Source organism: Grampus griseus (assembly GCF_964374135.1).
Source record: "Grampus griseus genome assembly, chromosome: 11".
NCBI lineage: Eukaryota > Metazoa > Chordata > Mammalia > Artiodactyla > Delphinidae > Grampus > Grampus griseus.
Window position 1 is genome coordinate 31,494,880 of NC_139005.1, and position 15,314 is coordinate 31,510,193.

The 15,314-nt window shown below is 37.7% G+C and overlaps 1 protein-coding gene across 3 annotated transcripts in view; it reads left to right on the plus strand.

Annotated features, from left to right (window-relative positions):
* LRRK2 (leucine rich repeat kinase 2) overlaps positions 1–15,314 on the plus strand; it is a 155,875-nt gene that overhangs the window by 111,447 nt on the left and 29,114 nt on the right. For all 3 annotated transcript variants that reach the window (XM_082665511.1, XM_082665512.1, XM_082665513.1), the window contains 3 exons: positions 2,909–3,009; positions 6,050–6,240; positions 11,452–11,612. In XM_082665511.1, the coding sequence (XP_082521637.1) occupies positions 2,909–3,009; positions 6,050–6,240; positions 11,452–11,612 (453 nt within the window). The remainder of the gene's footprint in view (positions 1–2,908; positions 3,010–6,049; positions 6,241–11,451; positions 11,613–15,314) is intronic.

The window sequence follows — 15,314 nt, forward strand, 5'->3', positions numbered from 1 at the left end:
CATGTGGCACGACACGGCCAAAAAAAAGACCCCAACACTTTTGTAGGCTGGGTTTGAGTTGAGGATGGGACCACCATGGAAGCACACATATTTATGAAATATGTCCTTGCATTTGCTTTAATTTTCAGTGATAGGGAAGGCATTTAGGAAGTTTTCAGTTGAATAATGCAGCCATTTTTCAGTCACAAAAAGAATAAGTAAAGGAAGAACACCTCTAAGTAGTCATTGTAACAATTTTGTTGCTAAGTATGACAATCATAAATTTTCATTAAAATATTCATAAAAAGCCAATTTGAGATTAAAAATTCAGAAGCATTAAATTGGTGATGTACTCAAGTTCTAAACATTCCTGAGAATACTTGGGAGCTATGGAGCGTATTGAGTTGATTTAATGTAAAGTATTTGAAGACAATTCTGACTTTACTTTGTGGAGTATTTGTTGTTGTTATGTGTGTATACATTTTATTTTAATTAAATTTCCACAGAGAGAATGATGAGACGATGTGTCAGGATATTAATATTATTAACAAACAATGTCCAAAATTTGGGATATGACATGTAGGGGTAAATAAACTCCTTTGTACCTTTATTCTTTACATTGATTGGGAAATTTTGAATGATTTTAAATGCCTTTGCACTCTGAGAGTGAATATATTAGTAATAGTAGGCTAATGAAAAATGCTGAATTGCTAACACTGAATCTTAGATCTTAACCAACACCAAACTTGACTTGTGATTTGAAAGATACAGACAAGTACCAGACATACTATTTTCTTTCTCTGAAAGGGTCTCAAGCCATCAGATACAGCTCCCCCAAATATACCCTTTTAGTGCACTAAGTTGTGTTTCAGATTAATGGACATGTTTTGAGCAATGTTATGTAGAAATGTTCAAAAAGTTCACTTTTGAAGCACCTGTGTTTTTCCACCAGTTTTACTGAGGTGTAATTGACATATAGCACTGTATAAGTTCAAGGTGTACAGCATAATGACTTGACTTACATGTACGGTGCAGCGATTACCACAGTAGCTTTAGTTGACATCCATAATTGCATATATATAAAAAATAAAGGAAAAAGAAAGAAGTATTTTTATTCTTGTGATGAGAACTCTCAGGATTTACTCTCTTAACCACTTTCATACATAACCTACAGCAGTGTTAACTGTAGTTATCATGTTGTACAGTATATCCCTAGTATTTATTTACCTTATAACTGGAAGTTTGTACCTTTTGACCACCTTCAAAAGCACCTGTGTTTTATATTCTTTAATTATGCAGATAGGAAAATGTTTATAAGAGTACTCCCCATTCTCTAGCCCCATTTCTCGTAAACTCATAAATTCCATGTTTATTATACAAAAAGCAATCTAGGTCAAGGTTTCTCAACCTCTGCACTGATGCTGTTTGGGACTTGATAATTCTTTGTTATGAGGGGTGTCCTGTGCATTGCAGGGTGTTTAGCAGCGTCCTTGGCCGCTACCCACTAGATGTCAGTAGTATCTCCTCACCCCGTCTCAGATTTGACAATCAAAACTGTCTCCAAACACTGTCAAAGGTGGGGGCTGGGGATAGGGAGCAACGTCACCCTAGCTGAGAGCCACTGATCTGAACAAATCAGATAAATCCTTCTAAAAACATTTTACAATCAGAAACACCCTGGTATCTTTATGCTGGGATGATCTGGGGGAGGTCATTCATCTCCCTCCCTTCGGCATTTTCTTTGTGGGACAGGAGTGAATTTTAGGGCTTCAGTTAACCCTTTCCTTCCCAGATAGCAGTTACTATTAGGCAGTGACTAATATGACACATATTAATAGATTTGTGAATATTAGTAGACTTGTTTTTGTAAATACAGTTGACCCTTGAACAACACAGATTAGAACAGTATGGGTCCACTTATCTGCAATTTTTTTTTTCAATAAATACAGTACCTGTATTTTTATTTTACAGATCTTTAACTAAATGTAGGGAAAAGTTTGTGTTCAATTAGGGATTATAGTGTGTGAAATCAAAAGAACTAGGGTTTGAGTCCTGATTGTATCTAAACTGTTTTCAGCTTCCTTTCCTTGGGTGAGACATTTTTCAGTTCCTTTGTTTTTGAGGCAGAGACAGCAGTGTGCAGATTTTCCACTGCACTCGGGGCTTCTGCATTCCTAACCCCATGTTGTGTGTTGTGCAAGGGTCAACTGAATATTTTAAAATACACATATATGGGGTTTTGTTTGTCTATCTGAAGAGTTATGGGAGGGGGTACATTTCCTCTGTAATGGACTATTTTTCCAGAGAGCCACAATAGAAGATACTTCAGTGGTATTATGTGTCAATTTTTTCACACCTTTGTGTCACAAGTACACAATAGCAGTCCTTAACCTTATTTTTCCTCTTAGTTACCTGAAGGGTACGACAGCCCATACTCCAATTTAATATGGCAGTGATTACGAAATAGGGAAGGGCTTTAAAAAATTAGAAATCTCTACTACTCCCACCTGAAAATTTTATGTTTCCCTAGAGTGTATTTCTTTTCTCTGCTCATTAAATTTTTTCTTTGTTGTCAGTATTTGTTCAGATTGAAGGGAATCAGAGCAGGATATGTCTATTATTTAAGTCTCCATCTCTTCTTGTCTCCCTTCCCCCTCCACTTGCTTTCCTTCTCTTTTCCTTCTTCTATTTGCCCAATCCTGTTTTGAATCCAATACTTAACTGTTACTATAGCCTTCGTTTCCCCCTGAAATTCCATCTTAGTTCATGGAGTAGAAGAAGGAAGAGAAAGCATTAAAGGAGACTTGATTCAGTGAAACTAGTGGGTCATATTTATCTTTGAAACAGATGTAATTACAAAAGATACAATTTATTGAGTTTTTCTGCTTGCACAGATTAATCTAAGTGCTTTGTACTTTCTTTTCAAAAGGTGACGGCAGTTTTGGATCTGTTTATCGAGCGTCCTATGAAGGAGAAGAAGTGGCTGTGAAGATTTTTAATAAACATACATCACTTAGACTGTTAAGACAAGTAAGAAATGCAACAGTATTATTACATTAAATCATACATTGTTAATCTCCTGGAACTCTTGTTTTGCATGCATTTGTAATTACCGTATTTTCCCTCAAAGTTTACTTGAGTTTAGTTATGAAATCCTACTTTTGTCCTTTCTTTATGGAGTGAAATAGCTTACTCCTGTTGAAAAACAAAGACAGTATTCTGAGAATTTTTGTTCCAGGCTTTACAAGCACAGAAGAAAAGAGGGTACCTTTTTTGCATTTTTGTAATTCAAAGGAACCAAAATCCATACAACAGTAGTCCATTTAAAAACTTCTCTTGGCCTCAGTTAAGTCACACGTTCTTTTCTCTGCAAGCTCCAATGTTCAGGGCAGTACTGTTGCTGATTGGCTTAGGCCTGTGTTATTGAACCAATCACTGTGATAATGAGCAGGGTATTATTTAAAATATCCCCACCTTTCCCTGAAGCTGAGATTGGGGTCAGTTCCCCTTAAAGTTCATGGACTGCTTGGCTGAGGGTTGGATACCTCAGCAAAAGTCAGGGTACTGTTAGGAAGAGTGAAAGTTGATTGAATGCATAACCAAGAGTGGTCACTCCAGTACCCTCTCTTGTTTTGAATACTGGTGGGGATTTATTTATTTTTTCTGAGTCCTAACAGTAGGGATGAGTGAGAGAGACAGGGTGAGAGGAGAGAGAAAATCCATGTGAATTCTGCAGTCTTACACCAGAACTCAACCATATTTTTGAATCTATTCTTTCTTATTTTTTTCTTGATTTATTAAAAAAAAATTGTGCCTGAATCTGAATCTAAATAACTTATATAAATAACAAAAAAAAATACAGTTGCAATATATTAGTTACTCTGAATAATGAAAATAATTTCATGTCTGTGTAAAATATCCTGGAGTAATTTTGATTATTAGTACCAAAAATTACACTGTAGCTCTAGGAATAAGCTAATAAATATTTTGTATATAATATTTTGTAAGTCAGTGAACCAAATGTGAGCACAATCTCTTTCTATCTGTAGGCAGTTTGTTGTATTAATTGTAATTTTTCAGTCTTGATCATTAGTCTTCAATATGTTTCAAATTTTATGTAATGTGCTCAGGGAACCTTGTTGGAAATCAGAACACTAGAAAGGTTTATGGGACTGATTAGTGTATGGGCAGCTAGGTGAACCAAGGAAATAGTAGAAGAAATAGAAACAATGGAGTGTGTGTAATATGCCTCTTTAGAAAAAAAGAAAAGGAAAGGAAAACACTTGTATTCAGTGCTGCATTTTAAGGGTCATTCTACCTGTGGTCATGAATCGGGGCTGATCTGTTACACTCTTTTTGTTCCTTTCTCTTTGCAATCAGTGAGCTGTTTTTCTAGGATAGGAAATTTGGATTAGGCTCCAGTCTGTGCTTATGAAAGAAAACAAAGCCAACTTGACTTGTTCTCATCAGTTTTAGCCAACTGAGCTAATCAGACATAGAAGAAAAAAAGATTTTTATCTACTAAGGAAGTATGATTGCAGTCTGAAGTCCGTGTTCTTGAAAAAGCCCCTCTCAGGGCGTTGAGCCTTTATTCTTCAGCTTGCAGAATTCTTCACACATCAGTTTCCTGATAAATGCAGTTGGCACTGATACTCATCTTTGAAGCTGGTTGTTAAGAAGCAGAGCTTCTGCAGAAATCATAATTTAAAACATGAATCAGGGCTTCCCTGGTGGCTCAGTGGTTGGGAGTCCGCCTGCCGATTCGGGGGACGCGGGTTCGTGCCCCGGCCCAGGAGGATCCCATGTGCCGCGGAGCGGCTGGGCCCGTGAGCCATGGCCTCTGGGCCTGCGGGTCCGGAGCCTGTGCTCCGCGGCGGGAGGGGCCACAGCAGTGAGAGGCCCGCGTGCCGCAAAATCATAAAAAACAAAAACAAAAAAACATGAATCAGTTTAATACCACATAAGCTATAAATTTCAACTAAATACAGTTTCAGAGTAGAGTGAAATATACAGAATAACATGTATGAAATTCAAAACAACAGTATCATGAAACAGGTTGTAAAGTCTCACAAGATGTGGCCTAGGAATCAGACTGGAGACCTCTCTGTTCCAGCTAACTTCTTGGATTAGAGAGAGGTTGTTGCACCTGGTGATTGCTTTCTTTAGTAAGGGTGGTCCAAGGCAGGTCACTCTGAGGAAGTAAGAGTTTTGAGCTAAGATCTGAATGGCAAGAAGCCTTTAGCTGTGTGAAGGGTGAAGGGATTTCTAGGCAGAGGGATCAGCAAGGGCAAAGACTCTGTGGCTGGAAGGCAGGAGCTGGGTGTGTGCGGTGCTGGGGATTTAATGAACACCAATGTGGCAGAAGGGTGGTGAATAAGGAAGAGAGAGAAAGGAGATGAGGTTTGAAAGATGGGCTAAGGCAGATCGGGTCAGGCCGCAATGGCTGTTTAAGTTCATGGGATCTTAATCTATTGGGTTGGCCAAAAAGTTTGTTTGGGTTTTTCTGTAACACCTTGTGGAAAAACCCAGACGAACTTTTTGGCCAACCCAATAAAAGTAACAGGAAGTCATTAGAGAGTTTCAGGCAGGGGCAATGCCATACATTTCTCTAGACTTAGACATTTCTCTCCAGAAAACTCTCTAGTCATTAAACCAGAGATAATAGGCAGGTTGTACCTCACATGCCTCAAAGTGCAGTTGATTAGTAGTGGCTGCTCAGGATGTTGGGCTGAGAAGGATTCTGTGGCTAAGGAGGATTCAGTAGGCAAGACTGACATGACCTATTAGTGTGCCACAATAGGACAGTGTCCTGTCCTAGCATTAAATGTTCCAGTAAAGCAGAGCAAACGGAAAAAGAGAACTTAAAATTTTAATTCAGAATATGGTTGCAAAACCAGTGGTTTAATTCTGAAAATGTGGAAAATGTAAAAAAGCTCAAAGAAGAAATGGAAAGTTTGCTATAATCCAGTCACTCAGGGAAAAGTGCTCCAAGTGTTGATGGGCTTAAGGAAGGAGACACTTGGGTAAAAGCTGATTGTCTATGACTCTGAAATGATTCTTGACTTTGCAGGAGCTGGTGGTGCTTTGCCACCTCCACCATCCCAGCTTAATATCTTTGCTGGCAGCTGGGGTTCGTCCTCGAATGTTGGTGATGGAGTTAGCCTCCAAGGGTTCCCTGGATCGCCTGCTTCAACAAGACAAAGCCAGTCTCACCAGAACGCTGCAGCACAGGATTGCACTACATGTGGCTGATGGTCTGAGGTAATAGATTAGGTCATGCTGTTTTCTATTCAGGGCATAATGAGTGTAAGCCCAAAATTACTCTCAGACTTTGAGAAGAGCGCTGCCCTGTAACAATGTGTCCTGGTAATATTTCACAAACTATTTGGGTGTAAAACTACCATTTCCCTGATCAGATTTTATAATTTCATAAAATAAGAGTAGGAAGAGCGTGCAGATCTCATAGCTAGCAGAATTACAGTTGGAACCCAGGAGGCCTTCTCCAGAGCCCATGATCTTAACCCTGTATTGACCTACCTTCCCTAAAAAAATATAGGTAAGGCTTCAAAGTATCAAGGAAAGTGTCAGTTATCATGGGTAATTCTAATGAGGAAAGATGAGGCCATATTTCTGAAGGGGACTGGAGTGATTTGAGTTGGGTTGTCCTGTAAGACCATAGTGTGTCTCAGAGGTGCACCCAGCCCCGCAGCCAGATGGCATCCGGACAGAGCCTTGGAGGGTGGAAAGGCCATGGCCTTTGGAGACAGAGGGACTGTCCACACACTTGCTTTGATTTTATATCTCTGATTCTCTCTTTCTTGTAGTCTCTAAACTGTGCCTAATACTTAGTGAATAGTGTTTCAAGTTCTTCTGTAATAATTGAAGACATCCCAAGTCAAACTCTTGATTTCCCCCTTTTCCACTGCTCTCCATCTCCGGTCACCCAGTTGTGTCACCTTGGAATCATCCTTTAGTCCTTCCTTTCTCTCACATCCCACAGCTCATCCTTCAGCAAATGTCTTTAGCAAACATATCTCAATGCAGCTCCTTCTCCTAACTTCTCTCCCTCCCAGCAGTGTCTAAGCTGCTGTCATCTCTTCTCGCCCAGCGGATCTCCCTACTTTCACCTTTGCCCCCCAGATAACCTGCTTTTCACACAGTAGCCAGAGTGATCATTCTAGCATGGAAGTTGGATCACATCTTTCTCCTGTTACCAACCCTCTCCCACCTCACTCTGGTCACTGTGCTCAGACACTCGCCTCCCCGAGGCTTCTGGAATATGCCAGAGACTTTATGCCAGCTATTCTCTTGGCCAGAATGTCGAACCTCCAGATATCCTCTTGGCTCACTTCTCATTTCATTCAGGTTTCTCCTCAGGGAGGGTGTCCCTGACTACCTTGTGTCTCTTTGGCACCTGTAGCACTTATCACTGCCGGGTATTCTTTATGTTTTTATTTTAAAAGTTTGTTTATTGTCTGTCTTTGCCACCAGAATCTAAGTGCCACGATAGCAAGGATTTTTCCTCTTGTTCACCGTTGTACCTCAGCACCTAGAACGGTGCGTTCTCATTACACATGTTGCCACTGGGGAGAGAGGGAGGAAGGAAGGAAGACAGTGCCTGGTGCATGGTAGCCACAAAGTGGATGCAAATTTCCTTCTCTTCCTTTCCTTCTTAAATAGTGTCTATTCCTTTTGAGCAGTATCCAGAAATGTAAATGGAATGGATGGTAAGGAGAACAAACACTGATCACAAACAAATAAAACTAAACTATTGATATATACGATATAACTATTAATACTGTATAGGGGATATAATAGGAGAATAAAATGAGTAGATTTCCTTTCCTGAAAGAGTCCGGAAGCTATTGAAAAACACAGATTATTATATGAAACAGGAATGCAAAGATTTGGATCTGGGTTGCTACATCCACTTTTGAACACCAGGGGGAACTTTGTACTAAATTAATCTAGATAAAGGGCAACTATGTCTTATGTATTTCAAAAGCTGTATTGGTCATTTTCCTTGATTAAACTGACTCCAGGTCCTGGTTTTTCCCTAAATCTTCCACATAATTCCCAAAATGCTTATTTATAAAATGAATAATTGATTTTTTAAAAAATTCATCACTGTTTGAAAGACCTCATCTCTTACATAACTTGAAGACCTTACTTAAAATAACAAATCCAGCAGTTTCTGTTAAAGTAAGTGAAATCTCATCATATTTTCTTATCATTTGCCTGATTTGTTCTCAGCATAATGCCAAGGGAGCTTTCTGGGTCTTGTGCTACAAGAGGCTAGTAGATTTCAGTAGCAATCAATCTTCTCCCAGCACTAAGTATTTAAAAATCTCAGCATTAGGGTTTGTCTTCCCAAATATATTTTAGCACAGAGCTATAACTATGGAGGTAGAAAGAGACAATAAAGTCGCACGCCTCTGCAGTCCCTTAAATGATGGTGCTGTTTAGAGTGACATACAGGAACTTTCTTCACGTTCCATATTTTCTCTTTTGCAGTCTGCCTTCAGCTATTAGTTTACACCTCTAACTGTCTGCTGCTTTGAGTTCTTTATTATAATTTTCAACTAACTTTGAAGATATGGTCACCTATATTTCCCATAAGCTTCTGTGTTTCAGTATGTTCAAAATTGAATTTGCTTTCTCTTTTTCCTTCCACCATGAATCTGTTCTTTATCTTGTATCTCCCATTTGCCAACAAAGGTCTTCGTAGTCACATCCAGAGCAACCCCCTCTCCCACAAAAGTAAGTACTCATTTGTCCGCCAGGTCCTTGACTATTTTACATCATCTTTTTAATTGATTAATTTATTTTTATGCCACTACTGCTGACTTGGTCCGGTACCTCTGGGGAACTATCAGAACATTTCTGATATTATATTCTTCTAAAATAAAAATCTAATTATCCTTGAAATTCCCTGGCATTCCAAGTTATCTGCAGAATACATCTAAACTCCTTGGCCATAGCGTCAAAACTCTTTATGTATCCTCTAGCCTGCCTCTCCAGCCTCCTCCCATTCCACTGCCCTCGTTCTAACCATGCTGAAGGGCTTGACTTCTCACTGACATCCATGTCTGTCTTTGCATTTGTCATTCCTGTCTTTTCAAAAAATTGTCTGCCTAGAGAACTCATTTTCCTCTAGAATTTGCTCACATACCATCTCCACAATGATGTCTGACTGCATCATGAAGAGTTGGTTTAGCTAACACATGTTTCTTGAGTCTCCATGCAGGACTTTGTGCTGGCTGCTGAAGAAGGAAAGATAGGGATTATATTGCTCTTATCAAGGTTTAAAACTTATAGTCTAGTGGGAGAGTCTGCTTTGCTATCTGTACATTTGTGCTTTTCTTCCTCTGGCTTCCCTAGCATTTGGTACTCATCACATTTCTGCAACCTTATTTGAGCACCTGTCTCTCCTAGATTGTGGCCCCTCAAGAGCAGGGAGACAAAGATGACATTCTATCCCCAGTGACTGTCCCTCATAGATGCCCAATATATATTTGTTAAATGAATGAAGACATTCTATTTTTAGAGTAATTCTCTTTAGGATGAGATAAAGTTTACTTTAAGTTATACGAGTTTCTTAGCAACATTGATGATAATCACAATTTAAAAATGACTAGTTGAGTTTAGACCAGTTTGTTTTAATAAAATATTTGACAATGCTCGCTGTCATGTAATACATAAATTATGGCTGAATTATTCTTAGTAGGACAAGATCTGTACTTGTTAATATTTTGAAAGCTATTCTGCTATTCTATTAAAAGCTATTAAAACTGCAGTTTTAAGATTAAATTCTATAACTGAACATTTTAGCTAATCCAGATAATCTTTCTCTCCCACTGACATAATTTCAAATTAAGTTTAACTAATTTTTTTTAACCTTTGGAAAGTATTCCGAGAGAGTCTGTATTCTATAAATATTCTGAAAGAGGCACGCATTATGAAGGATTTGGATGCCATTCAATTATGTATGACTTGGCTTTAACTTTTTTGTTCTTAATCTCCCAGCTTTTCTCTTCAGCAGGGCAAAGTAGCTAATGGCTTTTCAGTAAGCCCTTAGTAAATTTTTCTTTTAAGCCCATAACTTATTATTAAGGTCAACTTCATTAGTACATCTATCTTACTTTTCAACCAAAAATATGTTTACTGAAAGGAATAGGCCTAATGTCAAATGTCTTAACTACATCCTGGAAGAGAAAGAATCTTCTCCTGCATTAGTTGATGCCGTTAAATGATACATACACTCCCATCAATCAGTGGAAAGTTCAGGGTATTGCTGCCACTCTGCTCCTAATGCCCCTAGCAGTGATTGGTATTAGGTAATGGAGTAAATATTTATTGATATAATGTGAACCTAAACCAAAAGCCACAAACGATGGATTTAAATTTACCTCTATTAAGTTCTATGAAAAATTCTTTTCTCAAGGTAAGACATAATGTAGTTGTGAGATCATGTGCAGAGCTATGGCAAATTTAATGTCACAGGGCAGGGTAAACAGAGTGGGGGAAATCTGAATTTTACGAGTGTGTAAGGAAAGGTAATAGAGTTACTTTAGTAGTTGGGGCAAAGTAATGGCTCTTCGGCCATGTTTCCAGAATGGACAAGACCTGGTTGAGATGAAAACTTTTTATTTTTTATATTAACTAGTTTTTATTCTTCACCTACAGTGAGTGTCCAGCTCTAGTTGCTGATGGTTGAATGGATCTGTTTCTAAAAGGAAAGACTTTAAAATCCCCCATATCACCTTTCCCAAGACAATGTTTTACTCATTCCAACTCTTGGTCTAAAATGTTCTTTGATAATTTATAACGGAATTGGGTTTTAAAGTAAATTACATCTTCAAACAGTACAGTATTGATAGCTAGAAAAGTCTTTTATTTTGATTTATTACTATTGAAAAAGTAGAAAATATTTTCCAAAAAATTAGGAAATAGTTTAGTCAGAAAAAAATAAATATCAAAGGAGAGATGGAATAGAGAGAATTTTAAAAGCTAAGAAAAACGTCTCTGTGGTTTTAAAAAAATTAAAACTTAAATAAATGGGAGTTATAACAAAATACTATCAATTCTTATTTAACATATTTACATTTTAAACTAATTAAAATAGTCACATGGTATTGAGGGAATTCAGAATTCCTTTTAAGTAGTTTTTAAAGTATACAAAAGGTAAGTCTTCAAAAATTGGTACTTTGCTTAAAGTGGTTGTGCCTTAAAGTTTAAATCACTTATCAGGATTGACGTGTCTTTTTGTTTGTTTTAAAAGCATAAGCTTGCTCTGTAATATTGGACTTGTAGGTTTTGATTTCCTTCTGCAATATCTCTTAACTTTGAAGGTGAAACTTAGCACAGAATTTTTGATGCTTTGTGTAATAAACATATATTTTTAAAAATAATGACAAAATTTATTATGGTATAATCACATTTTAATAAGGTTTCCTGTGCATTTCACGGCAGATACCTCCACTCAGCCATGATTATATACCGTGACTTGAAGCCCCACAACGTGTTGCTTTTCACCCTGTATCCCAATGCCGCCATCATTGCCAAGATTGCGGACTATGGGATTGCTCAGTACTGCTGTAGAATGGGGATAAAAACGTCAGAGGGCACACCAGGTGGGTGACAAGGTTTGTGTGATAATTCCCTCTTCAGAATGGATAACCACTGACTTCAGTTGTGAGTTCAGGAGAATCAAGAGAACACTGTAGCCTATCACACTGTGAACAGATATTTGTTGTGACCAGAATGTGAATAATTGTGACCAGTACGTTTGTGATTTTGAATATTATATCCTGTAGGGCAAAAAAATCAACTGATGTAATTTTCCAGGGTAAAAAACAAATTAAATAAATAGAGTATGTTTTATGTCAAGTTATATTTTTAAAAGTTGGACTTAAAAATGTTTAAATATTCCAGAGGTGGTGAAAAGGAACCTCAAAGTTTTAGTCTAGCTACTGATAACACTTACCTAAAAATGAGGCAAACCAAATTCAGGTTTGCAAACCCTTTTTTGTAACTCTGAAACCCAAATAACTTTGAAAATCCAAAGTTTTTTTTTTTATAACTGATTCGGTGGCAAAATCTGACCCGATTGAATTGATCCTTGTTAGGATCTTTATTTCTCATATTCACTGTGAATGTGTGTATGTTTCACAGCAGAAATATAAACATGTTTGAGTACAGGGTGTTGGCTCTGATCCCACTGAATTTTATGTAATTTGTTATATGCATTATTACTTTCTTAAATATGAAAAAGTATAAATTCCTAAATACTTCTAACTCCAAGAGTTTCAGGTAGGGACTTTGGGACTGGAGTTCTTAGTTGCACTGTTCTTGATACAAGCATACTTTCTTATTCTTTTTAAAAACTTTTTTTAATTAAAAAATTTTTTTAATTTAATTTTATTGGAGTATAGTTGATTTACAGTGTTGTGTTTCAGGTGTACAACCAAGTGATTCAGTTTTACATATACATATATTCTTTCTTTTTTAGATTGTTTTCTCATAGAGTTTATCACAGAATATTGAGTAGAGTTCCCTCTGCTATGTAGTAGGTCCTTGTTGGTTACCTTTCTTATATATAGTAGTGTGTGTATGTTCATTCCAAGTTCCTGATTTATCCCTCCCCGCCACTTTCGCCTTTGGTAACCATAAGTTTGTTTTTGATATCTCTAAGTTTGTTTCTGTTTTGTAAATAAGTTCATTTGTATCATTTTTTAAAAAATTAGATTCCACATATGAGTGATATCATCTGAGATTTGTCTTTCTCTGTCTGACTTACTTCACTTAGTATGATAATCTCTAGGTCCACCGTGTTGCTGCAAATGGCATTATTTCATTTTTTTATGGCTGAGTAATAGTCCATTGTATATACGTACCACATCTTCTTTATCCATTCCTCTGTCGATGGACATTTAGGTTGATTCCATGTCTTGGCTATTGTAAACAGTGCTGCAGTGAACATTGGGGTGCATGTATCTTTTCAGATTATGGTTTTCTCAGGATATATGCCCAGTAGTGAGACTTCTGGGTCATATGGTAGTTCTATTTTTAGTTTTTTAAGGAACCTCCATACTGTTCTCCATAGTGGCTGTACCAATTTACATCCCCACCAATAGTGTAGGAGGGTTCTGACTGGTACAGTAATTTAAACCTTCAAACATTGAACTTTGTTTTTCTTTCTTCATAATTTATAGGTTGTTAATGCTTCAATACTTAAAAGTACTGTAGAGTCATGTTACTATGTAAAATGAGACATACCCATTTTGCGTACTGTTATATTTATGGTCTCCAGAAATCACAGGCATCATTTTCTTACCTTAGATTTTAATATTGCTTTTAAGTGTCATACCCAACTCTTTTCTTGTCATGCCTGCTGTAATACTCCTATTACTTTAACTGTAAACTGACTTTCTACCAGTGAAAATTCTATTTCCTTTGTTCTTGGGTTTTCATGATCTTATACTCAGACATGTTCTTTCCACGTGGAGTTCTCCCTCCCTTTCTCAGCTCTCTTTCCTCTTCTAATAATAGATTCATCAGAATCTCAGCTTCCGATTAGTAAGAAACAGTCATAGGGCAAGTAATCTGTACAGACATCTTGTCTTTCAGATTTCAGTTTGCGTGGGAATAGAAAATTGAAGGGTTGACATCTGTTTAGTGGGGGGCAGCTCTAGCTCTGGAGAAATCTTACATGGTTAGTTATTTGTAAATAAAATTACAGGTGGCTTTACATCATCTTGATGATTGAAGATCAGTTAAAACACATTCTTAAGACAGAAGAAAGTACTTTAGAGGATATCTGACTAGGCAAAATTGTCCCCTACCCTCTTCCCCTTTCCCCATTTTTGTCCTTAGATAAGCAAATGGCCCCAGCTTCCAATGCCTGGTTTTATTTTTGCTCCAAATACATATCATCTCTTTCATTTTACATGGCTATCTGTTGGAAGTAGAGTGTGCATTCTCATAAACATTTCAAAGTATATTTTCTGGCTCAAGTGTCTCTGGGTTGTTCAATAATAATAAAATAATTATCTCTTCAGCACCTGCTGTGTCCCAGGCTCAGGGCCAGATACATTAGACACATGGTATCCTATCCTCATGCCAGGGCTGAAAGTTAGCTTTTATCTTCTCATCTATAAAATGAGGAAGCTGAGGCTCAGTGAGATTGTGTAACTTGCACAAAGTCATGCAGTAAGTGGCCAAGATAAAGCTCAGTCTAAATGACATTTGAATCCAGAGCTATTTGGCTTTAAGTCCTATACAGGCATACCTTATTTTATTGTACTTTGCTTTATTATGCTTCGCAGATGTTGTGTTTCTTACAAATTGCAGGTTTGTGGCAACCGTGCATCAAGCCAGTCTGTCAGAGCTGTTTTCTTCAACAGCCTTTGCTAACTTTGGGTCTCTGTGTCACATTTTGATTATTCTCACAATATTTCAAACTTCTTCATTATTATTATGTTTGTTATGGTGATCTGTGATCAGTGACATTACTATTGCAAAAAGATTGTGACTTGCTAACAGCTCAGATGATCGTTAGCAGTTTTTAACAATAAAGTATTTTTAAATAAAGGATTGTACATTATTTTTAGACATAGTGCTGTTGCACATTAATAGACTTCAGTATTGTAAACATAACTTTTATATGCACTGGGAAACCAAAAAATTTGTATGACTCACTTTATTGCGATACTTGCTTTATTGAGGTGATCTGGCACCAAACCTGCCATATCTCCAAGGTATGCCTGTAGTCGCTCTCCTGGATCACATACAACTATGACATACACTTAAAGAGGTTTACTTAACCTTAGTTATTAAAAATCCAAATAAACAAAGCAAAATTACAGGGCCAGAAACCACAAATATTGTCACGTACAGGTTTGGAAGAATAGTCTTAGAAGATGGGATTCCACAGGCCTCGTAAACCCACCTAGAAATGGGCACATGACGGCATTCTTCTCTTGGAAGATCTGCTCATTACTGTCATGTCTCATGAAGGTGGGCCAGGCCACTCATCTGGGGCCTGCAATTCGTTCCCCCTCCCCCCAGCCACGTCACTGTGTTCGTGGAGAGGAAATCCTGCTGTTGAAGCCTCAACCCCCTACTTGGCAGTGGACCTCTCTGATCCTTGTAGATTGTGCTCCCTCAGGGGGCTGGGCAAGCCAGCAGCCAGCTCATTTCAACTCTGTTCAAACTCATGGCCCTTCATTTTATGTGTCTTCCTGGTTTGGGTCAACACCTGTCTATAGTTCAACATCCAACTGATTTTTCATACCAAGCCAGATACTTGTTCCTGACCCCTTTTAATCTGCTGT